This window comes from Ciconia boyciana, chromosome 3 (assembly GCF_034638445.1).
Source record: "Ciconia boyciana chromosome 3, ASM3463844v1, whole genome shotgun sequence".
In the NCBI taxonomy this organism is placed as follows: domain Eukaryota; kingdom Metazoa; phylum Chordata; class Aves; order Ciconiiformes; family Ciconiidae; genus Ciconia; species Ciconia boyciana.
In genome coordinates, this window is record NC_132936.1 from 62,227,687 (window position 1) to 62,243,196 (window position 15,510).

At 36.9% G+C, this 15,510-nt stretch overlaps 1 protein-coding gene across 6 annotated transcripts in view; it reads left to right on the forward strand.

Annotated features, from left to right (window-relative positions):
- The window catches only part of L3MBTL3 (L3MBTL histone methyl-lysine binding protein 3), an 86,368-nt gene that overhangs the window by 56,317 nt on the left and 14,541 nt on the right, over positions 1-15,510 (forward strand). For all 6 annotated transcript variants that reach the window (XM_072855839.1, XM_072855840.1, XM_072855841.1 and 3 more), the window contains exons 15-18: positions 1,125-1,239; positions 4,530-4,632; positions 12,639-12,785; positions 14,197-14,361. In XM_072855839.1, the coding sequence (XP_072711940.1) occupies positions 1,125-1,239; positions 4,530-4,632; positions 12,639-12,785; positions 14,197-14,361 (530 nt within the window). The remainder of the gene's footprint in view (positions 1-1,124; positions 1,240-4,529; positions 4,633-12,638; positions 12,786-14,196; positions 14,362-15,510) is intronic.

Here is a 15,510-nt window from a genome sequence, read left to right on the forward strand (position 1 = left end):
TCAGATAATGTATTTTTAGGAAATTGCAGTTTTCCAGAAGTTGTATACTTGAATTATTTTTCTTTTATTGTACAAAACCAGTTTATACTCTGAAGCCCTTAACTGTTAGAAGGGCTAGCATATTCCAGATATCCAGTTAGATGGATATGAAGGATATTTGTGTTTGCAGTTTGTACAGATTTATTAGGCATACCTGGTATTTCAAGCATACCTTACCTGGTATTTCTAGCAGGAAATGCAGCTGACATTTCATTTTGAATCTGAATTAACTCGTGGTAGGGAGTCATCAGAACTGATATCTTCACCCCTACACATTTTCTATCTAAACTTTAAGTTGGTCATGAAAAAAAAAACAAAACAAACAAAAAACCGCCTCTCCAGTCTAATTTATTAAAATTACTGGATTTGTAACATCTAGGGTGGTAATTTAACTCTGTAGCATATGTTGAAAGACCTCTGTATGTATCTGTGTGTAAATGCATCCACACATGTGCATGAGAGATCTGAGCTATTTACTAGTACAGAGGTCAAGTAAGATTTGAAGATACTCAGTTTTCACCTGAAAAAACGCATGTATAGCCCATACTGGTGGTTTTCTGGGAAGTCACATACTTCATGTTCTCTTCAGTTTGTACTCCTTATCCTGTATAGTCTGATTTTAGTAAAATTGTTACTTGTATTTTGGGGGGTTTTGTTTGTTTTTTTATGAATAAATGCCATTTTTTTTAGTCCTTTGCTTACTGCTCTGCTATTCTTAAATGCTGTTCAAACAGGAGATTAAAAAATGTTTGGATTTGGGGGGGGGGGGTGAGAGAAAAAAGGCAGAAATTCATGCTTAATTTAAGTGTTACTATGAGAACTAAACTTGTCCTGCATTATTCCTAGGATTTGAGCCTGATGATGCAAGACATAGTAAACAACCAAATGACACCTCTCTGTCTACTTCAATGAGAGTATGCGTGGGTCCAAAATCTAATATACGTGTGTTTTCTGTGTAACATAGTTATAGGTCTCTTAAAGTGACTTTTCTAATGGACATGTCATTTTTAGAGATTACTTAGGGAAACTGATTTTATCGAGAATTTTTCTAATCTAAAATATATTGTTCTCATTTTTTATTTTAGGTCCATTTTGATGGCTGGGATAGTATTTATGATTATTGGACTGAAGTAGATAGCCCTGATATCCATCCTGCAGGCTGGTGTACAAAAACTGGACACCCTCTTCAGCCCCCACTTAGTAAGAGAAATCACATTGTAATGTAATGATGTTGAAAGGCACGTGTACTGTGCTTCTTCCCTGCCAATGCTGTCCAAGGAAGAGTAGCAACTAGGATATGCAAAAGAATGTAAATGTGATATTTAGTGCAAAATCAACAGTCAGTAATTAATCACTTTTTAGTGGATAGCTTTATTGACCCTTACTGTAATGGAAACACAATGTTTCTCTGTATGCGCAAGAACCACAGTCAAAACCTGAAGTAACGATAAAGATCTGTTGCATAAAATCCTGGCCCTCTCGAAGCCAGTGCTGAAACTGCTGTGGCACTCAATAGGGATAGGGTATCACTCTTAAAATCTTCCGTCTACATCCTCTTGAAGGTTAGTGTGCTTTTTAGCTCAAAGCAGTCCAGGCTGCACTGAGAAGGCGCTCCTTTCATATGCTGTGGCAAATCCTCAAAACCAGCTAGCTTCCTTTTCTTCCTCAGCTGAGCAAAGAGGGGTTAATGGTGCCCACACTGAAGATAAATCTAACAGAAGCACAGTACCAATGATAATACTGTATTTACCAGCTTGCCCTCTCTGGGGATTTTTACTTGTTGAAGAAGTGGGAGGTGTGTCATAAATGAGACTGAAGGTTGCAGGGAGAAGAGACTTTTGTGGTAAAGATATCGCTGCCCTATGCTGTTGTGTTTCTGGATAATGGTAGTGAAATCACTTTTGCCAGACTTTGAACAGGTGATTTTTAATTGAGTGCTCTTCTCTGGGATTGTTTTGTGTTGTGACTCTGAGGTATGGTTTGCACAAGGGCTGAGTGTTCACAGCTGCAACTGAGATCAGAAAGAGCTGTGCTTGGAAAGTAAGAAATGGTGAGCAATGCCAAGTACTCTGAAAAAATTAAATGTAAAATAACTGGGATAAGGCACGCACAGACTGTGTGAATGTGTTACCTGAAAATCTCAGTACCTCAATTCAGCATCTCTAAAATGTCAAGAAGGGATGTTTCCTATCAGGAGCGTGATCAGAGTATATTCATTAGTTTTCTGAGCACTCCAGTGCTACAGTGATGACTGCCTGTTAGGAAGTTAATCATTCTGCCTTCAAAGCAGAGTCTGAATAGAGTGCTGTAAGTGCCAAAGCACAAAGTGAATAATGAGAAGATAGGATGCTGTATATCTGCTTCTTAATCTGAGATGTGCATCCTGTGTACTGAATGAAGGAACAGTCCAGTGGGAAAAAGTAGTCAGTGGCCACATAAATAAAAATCATATCATGTGGCAAAAGAGCTGAATAAGGTTGAGACATTTCTATCACCTAAGATTGGGGAAAAAAAAATCTTAGCCTAGGTGGGAGTATAAAATACTTAAGTTCATTTTGTTGGAGACATTAAAAGAAACAAAATACAGATGCCCATCACATCCAACACGTCACCAACACGGCTAGGTGGTGGCGTAGGAGGCACTGTTCATCTCTTTTAGGATGTGACTGGTGGAAGTGACTTTTTGATACTAGTTAAGCTACAAAAACAAAGATGGACAATGTGACAGGAGGTAAAGTGACTGTCCATTAAATAGAAAAAGAATAATTAACTGCACAAATAGTATTAAAATAGGATGATTACTGAATAATACATTCTTCCAACAATATGGCTTTGTATTATTACCATAGAATATGATACAAAATATAGAATATTATAAAAACACTAATATTGTTCCCAAGTAAGTTAAAGTGCATTTCAGGTTTTGTGAAAGCATTTCAGAAGGAGGGAAGAAAATATTTTGCAAGACACAATGTTTTTTCCTCAGTCAGTAAGATAGTCCTTTTAATGATGTGGTCCAGATCCCTGTCTATAACACTGGAAGCTTTGTGTGAATGCTGTGCAGTGTTAGCAATATTAGTCTAGAGCAGTCACCATAATCGTCTTATGCTCCCAGTATTTATGTATTTGTAGTGTTTTCTCTTAAGATGCAGTAAAGTAGTCATGATGGATTATGACCTTTTTGATAGCAATTAGGGAATTAAGAGCCATGTATTGGTGTTGATTTTAATACTGTTTCACAGTGACGCAAGCAGCAGCTTCTTGCATAAATACGGACAGCCAGTTGCAGCTCTTTTAAATTACATTTTTTAGAGAGTTTGAATTTTTTAAGTGAAGAGAGAACATTTGTTGGGAGCTGGTTTTTGCAAAACCAGAGCATCAGTGAGGCAGGACTTCCCTTTACAGAAGTGTCCCTATTAAGTTAACTCTTCCTCTGAGTCCACTAACTTGTTACATTATAGGCATCAATTTTGCATAAAGGTAGAAAAGATAAAATTCTCTCTTCTCTCATCCATTACACCATCTTAAAGCCTATAGAAGTCTTTGGACTTTAGTGTAATCATAGTGTTGTAACATTAGCATAGTTGGAATATTTGTTAAAAAATGCTTTTGGACTGTCCTAATTATACATAATAATTATCTGTCTTTCTTGCTTGCAGATGGGTAATGAATCTATCTTTCATCTAGGAAAATTTATTTAAATAGACCTTTTTATGTCAGTATTGTTATCTGTAGGGGGAGATACAAGTTCATGTACTTTTCAAGTAAAACCAGTACTCGAGAGACAGTGCATGTTTGCAGATGTGCAGCAGGTGTTCTCAGTTTCATATACTGGAGTAAGTCTGTCTCACATGCTATGAAACTATGGGTTATAGACTATGTTTGCTTGAGTGTCAAAGCTAGTTTTGACAGCTACATGCTTTAATGTCTCTGCAGGCATCATTGTTACAGGTTGATGAAAATCAGATAGACACATAAATTCAGATAAGTAAAAATGTAAAAAATCTCCTGATGGCTTGGGGTTTTTTCGTAGTATTTTCAGCCTTTGCTTTCATGTCTTGTTCACTGGAAAACTTGAGCTAAAAATGGAGAAGGTCAGTACCCATTACAAACAGATCCCTGTCTTCAGGAACAGCAGGGTGAGTTGCTTTGTGCTCTTGCAGAACAACCAGGTTCCAACTACGTGTAGTTAATAGGAGAGAAATTTGAAGTCATACAGTTCCTCCAAAATTTGTGCTCTTTATATAGATGTAGCTCTCCTGTAGAGATTTACTCACACAGAATAAAATTATTTCTCCAGTGGATTAGGTTGTTTGAATCTCCATCATGCTTTTGCAGAATGCATTTTTAAAGTACTTTAAAATTAGGATTTGTTTACTTATTTCTTCTTCATGTTTACTATGTTACCCTGGCATTCCTGCATATTTATATAACTTTTAAAGGTTAGATACTTTTTTTTAATCTCATATGTAATTTCCCCTGACATACAGGTCCCTTGGAATTGGTGGAAGCTTTAGAGCATGGAGGGTGTCCCACAGCAGGATGTAAAGGAGTTGGGCACATTAAAAGAGCAAGACATATCGGCCATCATAGGTATGTGCTGTGAAACTGTAATTTTATTCTTTCAATTGAGTGATGTGTGCACATGGGGTTTTTTAATTGTTTTTCACAAGAAGACAGATCCAAGCTGGAAGAAAATAGGAAATCTTGTAAACCTAAATATGCAATGATTTCAGTTGCCATGGTGAGCATGCTGAAATAAACATTAGCAGTCTGTAACTTCATTTCACCAGTGTGTGCTGAGATAAGATTTGTCGAACATCATTTTTTGTCACAATTGATTGATTCAGTTACTTTGTATTTTGTTCCTATGAGGATTCCTGGGCTTGCTGTTCAGATTGCAAGATGTTACAGAGAGATATGTATAAAGCAATAACACTTGAACCTTTTGAAATAGAAGGCCACTAATTTTATTATGGCTTGGATGTTTCTGTTCTGCTTGGTTGGTAGGGGTAAGGATTTGCTTCTTGGCTTGGAAAAATGCTGAAAAGGAAATTCCGATTGACATATTCCTGAATGACAGCCTGAACAACTTGCTGTTTGTACCTAGTGTTTCTAAAGATGCTCTTGTTGAACGCCTTCTGAAATATAATACAGAAATGTGGACATCCCAAGCTGTCCTAGAGGAGAGTTGACTTAGGGAGAGCAGTAGTATGGGAGAATGGAATAGGGGACAGAGAGACAATGACAGAGTAAATGGGAAACATTTACTAAGTCAAAATGTTGAGTGTGAGGTGTGAACCTCACAGTATGAGGTGAATCCTGAATATTTCAGTAAGGGATATACAGTTAATGTAACATGTTAAGTTGAGAATTAAATATCATAAATATCATCCTATTACCTTTTTGCAAGTTACAGCTTCCAGAATTTTTCTTGGAATGTTGCCATTATACAGTCATACAATCCTCGAATGTCATATCACTTCGTGCTTTCTGCTCTCATGTGGTTAGAAGATTGCTCTTTGGTTATTTGTCTATTCATGTTTTTTAAGTATATTATTAAACTACCGTGATCCAAGAGTTAGCTCTGCAATCTTTTCATGTTTTTGGTGAGAGAATTATGTCCTGTTGCCTAGAATTATGCTACAAGGTTTTGATGGCATATCAGCACTGGCTGAAGTCCTGACTCATCCCTAACAAAGATACCTGCCAGAAAAACTCACTGCGTTGTTACATCTTTAGTGTGCAAAAGGCATCTTTTGCTTCAAGAAGTTCTTTCCTGTCTACAGCAGAGGCATTGTATTTGTGTTGTTAGGAGGCAGAAGAACTTCTGATGCTCGTACAAGCTTTATCTCCAGGAAGGGACGTAGCTAGGTTAGCTCCAGTGACAAAACCTGTTGCAGTATGAACTATGGTGGTGTTGTCATGACACAGTATGCCGCATTGCTGTTCTTCAGATTATTCTCACCCTTTTCCTTTTGTCTTTTTCTGTCCATGTTCTTTTTCTTTGTTTTTTTTTCTTTTTTCAGTTTTTCTACCTTCCCTTTTGAGAAGTTTTGTTGCACTCAATCAGCAGGATAACTTCTTAAACAGTCAAGTTAGTCCTTAAGACGTTACCATCCTTCAGTTAGCATACGGTAACCTACTGCATTCATGTTCTTAGTCCACTGCAAATGTGAAGTAAACTAGACTTGCCTAAAAAGCTTCCTAGCTGCTTAGCTGAAATCCATTTTATTTCATATTCCAGTAGACTGAGTCTTGTATGATTTATTAATGTACCTGATCTGTATGGCAATAAATTCCAATTCCTTACCATGTGCTATCTCAGTTACTTAGAATCAGGTGAACATACCCATTCTTAGCCCAAGGCTGAAACTTAAAAAAAAAAAGATAAAAGAAAAAAGAAACCATAAGTGAATGTGTCAGAAAAGTTTTTAAATTTATGTTATCTCAAAATAAATGTTGGCACTAAAACTTCTACTGTTTCACAGGGAAGGGATGAGTAAGAGCTATACGTCTAGTTAGTTCATGTAGCCCTTGCTTTTATAACTAGATTTTCCATGGTATTTAAAGTTGTTATACTTTCTCATCCTGAATATTAAGAAAAGAAATAAACTCATGGCAATCTATTGTGTTTTATTTTTGCTACAGTCATAGCAATCCTATTATTTGCACATTAACTGGTAGTTCCAGGGGATAAAAATACAACCGAAGAGATTTTGTTGATAATAACACAGGTATTTGCTCTTTTCATAGCAAATAAATTAACATCATTAAGTATCTTATTCACTAACTATATTGGTTTGCCCTCTGTGCTGATATTGTGGGTTTTTTCTTGAGCATTTCTGAGGAAAATAATGAGATTTGTTATTTATCTGGAGTCTACAGACTTGAGGGTCCAGGTCACCCCCAAAATTCTAATGTTGTACCATCACTTTTTTCCTGAATTAACAAAGACATTTTGAAATTGGTATAATTATCCACGTCAGGTAGCAGTCCCTTGGCACTCTTATCTTGGCAACCTTGAAATGTATTTAACCATGCTTATCTTTTTTTTTCATGATGAGGTACAACGTGTATCTACAGCATAAATGCCTGTGTGCAGAAAAGATGATAATTTAAAATGCTAAGTAGTTCTGAAATAATTTTGAGAGCTTGTTCTTTAGGAACCAGATGAAAGCCTCGGTGATTAATTATGTAGTTGGGTTAAAACATTTACTTTTTGGAAAAGTTGATGTTAATAAGGACTTGATATCTATCACCAGTTGATCTAAGGTTTTGTGCTGCGCAGTTGAAACTGAGACTGATGTGCAGGTTGGTAGCATTATGCAGATCACCTGCATATTTATGATTGTGAATTTTATGCTCTCTGATGTTTAATACATGCAATAATTTTCAAGTTCAAGCAGTAATGCAGAGCAGTCAGTTGTAAACAGGTCATTAGTGTTTTGGGTCAACTTTCCATGAATAAAGATTTTTACCAGAAACTTTACATGCGTTATGTGTAAGTTGAAGTGAACTGAATGTGCTGTGGTGGAGGCTGTGTTGTAAGAGAAGCGCAGTGCAGAAATGCGGGAAACCTCAGCTCAGCAGGATGTCGCATCTATTCGTTCAGTGTCTGTTGAAGTAATTCTCGTCTGATTTTGATGCCAGTCTAAAGTTTTATTTTATCTTTTATGTAAGGTCATTGGCCCCAGCCAAATCAGTTATAAGCTACTCTTGAGTCAGGTTTAGTCTGTTGAAGCAGCTTTCTTCTAAAAAAGAATGCTTTGATGATAAGCATGTGTTGTAAATTGTGAAAGAGAACATTTGTATCACTTGTTTCCAGGCTAGTTAAAAATGTTTTCATGAAGTCAACTGAAGTAGAGACATCACTTAACAAAAATCCAGCAGATAAAAAAGAATACACCCCCCTGATCTTGTCAGGACCTTTTTGCTGGAGGGTTCTTGCTAATCACGTATCACTACCAGCAAATGCGGTCATCTGCCCTAGATAAAGTCTAATCCATCACTTAGTCCAATGTATTTGTTTAACCCATCAAGGAAGATAGCTTGAGCAAATCCGGGTGAATTTTCCTGGAGCTACCGTACAACCTCATCCCTTGGCAGTGCTTGGCAATAACCTGCACCTGAAAGGCAATGAGGAGCTGGGGTTGGTAACATTTCCAACCAGCACAGCTAAACCAGGAGACCTGTCTGTGGCTTCACACAGGTTTGCAAAATATTCCAAGCAGTCATAAAGACTAATAATCTATATTAAAAAATACTTCAGTATTAACGTTCTTTTACCAAACCAAGTACCACCTTACTCTTCTTCTTCAGGTTAAGAGAGAATCCTGGCTTACGTTCCCTTCTGATGTTAGATGTAGCTGAGGCTGAGTAATCCAGTTGGACTCTGTGCTTCAGAAACTTTGCATACTATTAGAAGAGAGGAGCATCTCCAGATGTCTGGAGAAGACTAAGGTCCGTGCCCACCCATCAGTAGCCCAGTTTTATCTTACTACCCTTGAACTTTAGAGAAAAAAGATACGTGTGTAACCCTACCTGGAGATAAATCTTGACAGTGATAGAAGAGCAGTTGCAAAATAACCACAAATGGGATATGCTACCTCAACACTTCTATTCCATCAGACAGTTCTGGAAAGGGATGATTATGTAAAACCTCTGTTGGCTTGAAAATCCCAGGCCTGTGATCCTGGGAATTCTGCTTCTTGTATACCATTCTGAAGTAATTGGTGCATTTGTTTTTTTCATTTCTTGATCTTTCCTGATTCAGTGAAAACAGAAGCTTATTTTAATGCTTAGTTTTTACTCAGCCTGTGCAGGACTCTGGAAACAGTGGCTCTCTTTCCTCAGAAAACTGTGTTATGGACACGTGTATTGCCAGCCACTCTGCTGCCGTTTCAGTAGGATGCAAAGTGTACTGCAGATAGCTAATTGCTGTGCTATGTTGATCCATCAACATTTAGAGAGATGGCTGATTAATCTCCTGTGCGGGGGGGTCAGGTGGTATTAATGTGAATATTTGTTTACTGAAGCCTACTGAAGCAGCTCAGATGGTAATTGAGTATCTTCGCGTTGGAGTGGTTGCAAAGCTGTGAAGCAGTGCTGGAGGGTGTACAGCCCTGTCAGATGTATAGCAGAGGTTTCAAATTGAGTGCCTGCTGCTGCTTCTGCTTCTTGCCATTCTCCCTGTGCCTCTGGCAGACCTTGGTACCCCCAAGTCAAGGACATCTGATCATTTTGGAAACTGCCTTCTGAACTTCTGCTGTTTTCAAAATAGGGCGCTAAGGCAAACTGCAAGCTGGAGCAGAAATCCAGGTTTAAGTTGACAGAAGAGTTAAAAATCCTAATTTAATATTAAATAACCTAAACATCAAGACTTCTGAGCCCTTGAGATGAGTTGTCTAAAACTTACAGTCCTGTATAAATCAAATACTTCTATTATGTAGAAATAACAAGATTAATTTTTTATTCTTTGTAGTAGACAAGTTAAACTGAACTGAAGGCTGGAGGCATTGAGATTCAGGAGCATTTACTGATTGATCCAAAGCCATGTAACTCATACACAGGTTCATTCATGCTGTGTTTTGTTGAAACAAAGCTAACAGTGGAAACCATGAGGGTTCTTTTTATTGCCCTAAGTAATAGTAACATCAAAGGACTATCAAGGAGTTTTTAAGAAATGATACAGCAACTCGAATGATTAATTACAAAGAAAAACTCATCTGAATCTAGTGTTCTAAAGCATCGTTAATATTATAACTATTGTTGACTGAAATTGTCATTCAACTTCTGTTTTTCCAGAAAATACTAAAGGAAAAGGCAATATATAAACAGGGAGGTTCTAATGAAGGACTGAATTTTGAGGCTTTTTCTTGTTTTTTGATTTAAAACATATTAGTGGTGTTGGTAAACAGAAGACCTGCTGGAGATGAAATTGTATTGTCAGATTTCATTGTGGTGTAAGGCTTGTTTAATAACACACAACTGAAGTTAAATACCACATTGGTAGTGTTTAGTGTTTCCTTGAGACAACCCTCTAACTGCTTAAAAACACTAAGCCTCAAAACACCCCTGTGAGCATAGGAAGCCAAAAGATTACATGCTTTGCCTTATAGCAATGGCAGAACTGAAATTAACCAATATATTCTTGAGTTTCTGATAACTGTATTTCATCACAGTGGTATGAGTTTGTCACAGCAAGAACTTAAATCCCACTGGCATTGGCTTCTTAAAACCTTTTTCTGAATAGAAGCCTGTATCTTTCATCTTGTAGTTAATTTGAAAGGGAAAAAAGACATCATTGTGATAGATGCAGCAGTAAAAAGAATTGAGAATATAAAACAACTTCCCCTCTTTCCTAGTGTTCCTGTTTTCTTCCCCATATTTCAGTTAATGTTTTTTTGTTCTTCTAAGACATCTGGCAGGAGCTAGTCTGAAGACAGACAAAACCAGTAGGTTGAAAAATAAATGTAGGTAGAGGTATATAAATAAATCTAAAATAAAATGCTAAATTCTGCTTATGAGAAATTAGAAACAAAAGGTAAATGCTCCAAGTTAATTTTTTATTTGTATATTCTGTTCCATGTCTTTAAAATAATTTCATTAACAAAAAAGTACCCTATTTCAAGCATGGTGCTTTAGAGTCCAGCCACCCATTTGGTTATATCTTATTTGGCTGTGTAAACTCCTGGTATGAAGGTTCTCATGGCAAAAAACTTCAGTGCCTGTATCTCAGAGGAGGTCCTGGGACTGCCACCCAGTTCCTCAGAAGAAGGTGGAGATGACTGTTCTGTGCTTCATTAGGTCACCTGGGGATATGGCTGTACGTCCCTTGAAAACACTGTACAGGCTGGTGTGGAACAACGTCTGCTTGGAGTGGCCTTAAACAGGGATCTCATCTTGATTAGAAAAGCAGAAATTGTATTCTACTGGCATGTTTTTTCCTCCATAATTCAAGTTCAGCGCAGCTATACAAGGATTTAAAAAAAAAAAAAAGGTTGATACTGTCTTGTTTTCAAATGAACCAACTGAAAAAATCAGACATGCTGTTGGACTCCTGTCCTGATAAACCCAGCAAGGACTGACTGACTTGGCCTGTGTAGCCTTAAGGAATTTTCTCCTTTTATGCTAGTGCTGAGAGAAATGTAAATTTCCACCAACTTGTTGTTTACATTGGTGAGACCAAAATTAGATCACCAGTATTGGTCCAACCTCATGATAGGAGTTGATTCATACTTACTCTGAATCCAAAGCTTCATTGGTAAAGGAAGAAGAGAATGTACAGCATATTTTGAATAAAAGGCCTTTTATTTATGCTGTGCTTTGTAAAATGAACATTATAATGAAAGCTGTTGTTTTTCTGTTTATTTTTTGTAATTTGGAGGTGGCAGGGCATATGGCTGGCAAGGTAGACTTGTTTATATTAGTTCTGTTTGGAAATCATGCGTGTAACAGTCAGTGAAACAAATAAAACATTGCAGTGGTTTATGGAAAGGCAGGTAGTTATATCCTTGAAAAGAAAATAAGCAAAATCACAGGACATGGGTTTTTCACATTTTACCACTATAGAGGTCCTTGTAATAATACAGGTGAGTAGGAAAGCATAATTTCAGATTCTAGTTAGTGTCACAGCTCATGAGCCACAAGTAGAGCATCATGTTTAGTACAGCCTCTCCTGTATCTTAAATAGAGATTTGAAAACTTGAGCATGTTGTTATTCACTGTTGTGGCATATATATACCTTTCAGAGTTTAGGATATTATATTTGAAGTGTGACTGTATAGCCTAACTAATCATTTGAACACTGCAGAGCGTTCTTCTAAAGACAGAATCCTAGTTCAGCCTCATGTGTCTTGTGTTGCTGTTCTTCCCTTTCCTACCTCTTGTGTAAACACATGTTTTCTGACTTTGGGAGGTACAACTTTCACATTTGTTGGAGTAATATTTACAAGTCATTATATCAATGCACAGTGTCAAATTGTCTCTTTCCCTAGCTGCAGTGCAGTAAAATATGGCGTGTTGAATGGTAGGAAAGACTGTGAAAATATCCCAGTCTTTTAATGGACTATCACAAAATGGCATTTGCAAAGATGGGGCATTTGCTGCAGTAAGAGGATGTGCCTTGCATACATACTGTGGCCTTGCAATGCAGCTTCCATATGGACATTGCATAATGGAAATACCCTCCTTCGCAGAAAAAATAACCATGGGAATATGACTTTATTTGGAGAGAGGTGGGTATAGTCAAAGGCACCCTGCATTTTATGTATAAAATACCATTAAAGGTATGAGAGAGCAGGCTAAACATTTATCAAGCAATTTTCCAGAATGTATGCTGTAATATAAATTAATACAATTTGTGTTGCATAAGTTACTGCCAAAAGGAAATGCGAAAAACATTCAGGTTGAGGTTTTTAATTGGTGGATTTATTAACATTTTAAAGTGTGACTACTTACTGTATTTTTTTCTAATCTTCTTCATACTAATTGATTGCATCTGCTTCTAGAAAACTGGTCTCTGTTGTCATTTCATTTGAACTGAGTGAAGTTAATAAAGTGAGAATAAGGAGGCATTTCTCTTCTTCAACTTCTAGTGCAGTCAGCTGCCCATATTCAGAGATGAACTTGAACAAAGAAAGCCTCTTACCTGACCGGTTGAGTGGGGAGATGCCTGCAGCCAGTCCTGTCCCCAGAAACAGAAAAATGGAAGCAAGTGAAAGATCCACCTCTCCTGTAATCAAGTAATTACGATTGAAGCGATGTCCATGACTAACAGCAGTACTTTATTTCAGTGTTCTGCAACGTAATTTCTAGTTGTGTAATGGCTGAATGGTTTCAGAAAGGCTTACCTATTTATCTACATTTTCATTTACAGGGAAGAAACTGTTTCATCAGTGCTTATCGAAAAGGTCACTCAGCTGTCAAAAACTGATACTAATTTTACTGTGTATGATTTAATAAGAGTTCGGTTTCATCTTTAGTGTAACTATCTATACTACTAAGTGGTTAATTGGAATTTAAAATGGATTGTTTGCCAGTTGGTTTCACTTCAGAAAATTATTTATTTGTGTTTCTTTTGTTTGCTGGGGTGGCCTTATTGACATGGCTGTAAATTAATGTTGCTCTTTGAAGAACAGCCACTATAAATTCTATCATTATTGTGGGAGTGGGGAATCAAATTACGGGGAGGGAGTTTTGCAAGAATGGTGCTAAAGTCTGTGGCTGAAGCTTCTAGCAGGAGCACCAGAAAAACCAAAGGGATGTGATACCAAGCTGATGATTTTCAGATGATGATTTTCTGTCAGAAATTGTGGACATGGGCTCCTGTGCTTATTTTGGGCTGTGGGGATACATAGAGAATTTAAGAAGGAAAGGAAAAGTAGAGAGGCTTTCCATTCTTTTCAAGGGCTGCATTAATGTAAATGTGAAAATGTGACTGTTATTAGTGAAGACTTCCAGTTGCCACTGTAATGACCATGTATTTTTCAATAGATGGTATTTTAAATTACATTCTCGGAGACAGTTTCAGCTTCATGCTTTGAAAACCAAAATACTCAGCTGTCAAAGAGTGCTGACTGGTTCGATCGTTCCTATAAATGTCGGCTTGTAGAAATCTGAAGTGACTTAATTACCTTCTGACAGGTAGCCCGGGTACCGTCCCAGTGAAGCCAGTAAGAGTTTGAGCAGTGTTCTCTGTGGCAGGGCCTGTGTCAAGTGCTACTTTTTCATTGTCCCAGTTAAGAGACTGCATAACATTTTTAAAGGGTCCTGGCTGCACAGCGGTATATCATGGAAGGGAGAGAAAGGATAGGAGGAAAAAGAGACTTCAGAGTTTTCTTGTGTTACAAATATTTGAAGTGGATAGCTTATTATCAAAAATAACATTAGGCAAATTCTGTTCTTGTTGAATTGCCTAAACATTTAACCTTTGATTTCATGGGGAATAGAGTTCTGTATCGTGATTTCTGAAAATCCCAGGTATACAGTTTTGTGGTGGCAAGTAAAAAACTTCTGTGTATTTCTTAAAACAAACAAATAAAAACCTTGTATATCTTCAGTTACACAAATGACTCTTTACCCATAGAGAAAATAAGTTGAACAACAACTCAGCTGCTTTCAGTTTAAAATGTTTTGTTAATTTGTTTTAAACAGTGACAGAAAATGCCCCAGCCCTGGTCACATAGGTATGAAATCTTCAGCTCACAATCGATCGTCTGGGAAAACTCTACCAGAAACAACTAAGCAGGAAGATTCAGAAAGTCAATCTCCTTGCAAGAAGCCCCTGTTATGTGATGTGAAAGAAAAGAAGGCACCTGGGTAACTATCAGTTCCTTTCAAAGTATGGGTTGTTTGCAGTTGATCAGTGCAAAATGCAACTTACCAAGCAATGCAGTACAGTGATTTGTGTGCGGAACTCTTAGAAGCAGTGGGGAAGGAGATGGAAGTTCTTCAGCTGTCTTTATGTTAGAAATAGGGGGGAAGGAAGTGTCACAACATATTTAAGAAATAAGAAACGCATTATCAGAGAGGAGAGGAAAAATACTACAAGGCAGAGAAATTATTGGAAGTTGAGATCCTTCTTCCCTACCTCTGTGTACAAATATGTTATTGTATATGTACAAATATGTGCATACATTTAAAAATGAAAAGTAATTCTTTAACTATCAGGATTTGGAGTATCTTTTTGACAAAAAATGACATGAGATATTTTCCAGTGCAAGCTTGGAAACTAATATTTATGGTATAAAAAGGCTATCTTTGAAACTAAAAAGATACAATTCAGTGTTTTCGTGGGGATGTGTGAGGCAATAGGGTTCCCTACATTTTTAATTAGTTACAGTATCAGTGCATTATTTTATTGGCTATTTTCATACAGAAATAGAAGACGCCCTGGAACAAGAAGTGTCATTTGTTATATATTTACGTCAGTTACATTATCATGTGTTCATCATATATGAACTTTAAGTGTTAGCAATAATAGTGTCTTGAGAGACTTTGGAGAGTTAGTATTATATGGTAAATACCTCACAGTAAAGCTGTGATTGAAACTTAACTGTTTTATTAAGAATCAATTAAATCCTCTGAAACTCCTCGGCAAGATTTTTTTTTAAAACTTTTTTTTCAAATTGGGTTAACCAGCTCTGGCAGTGTTTTATGATTTCCCTTCCTTTTTCCACTAGATTTTTTTTTTTCTTTTCTGAGCTATTATTGATTGTTTCCTTTATTCCAAAAACCTGTGCTAAATAAAAAATAAAATAAAATTTAATGTGTAGCTTTTTGCATCTTTTAAAATTGGTCAGCTTTTCTTTAGAACATTCTTTCACATATTTCAATCAGACGATACTGTTCAAGTTATATTGAAAAAGATCTAGTAGGAGCATCAAGCAGTGTTGATATAATTCCATACCACAAATAAATAGCATTCACTAGTTATACTCAAGTGAATTTAAACAGCAAAAAAAGACA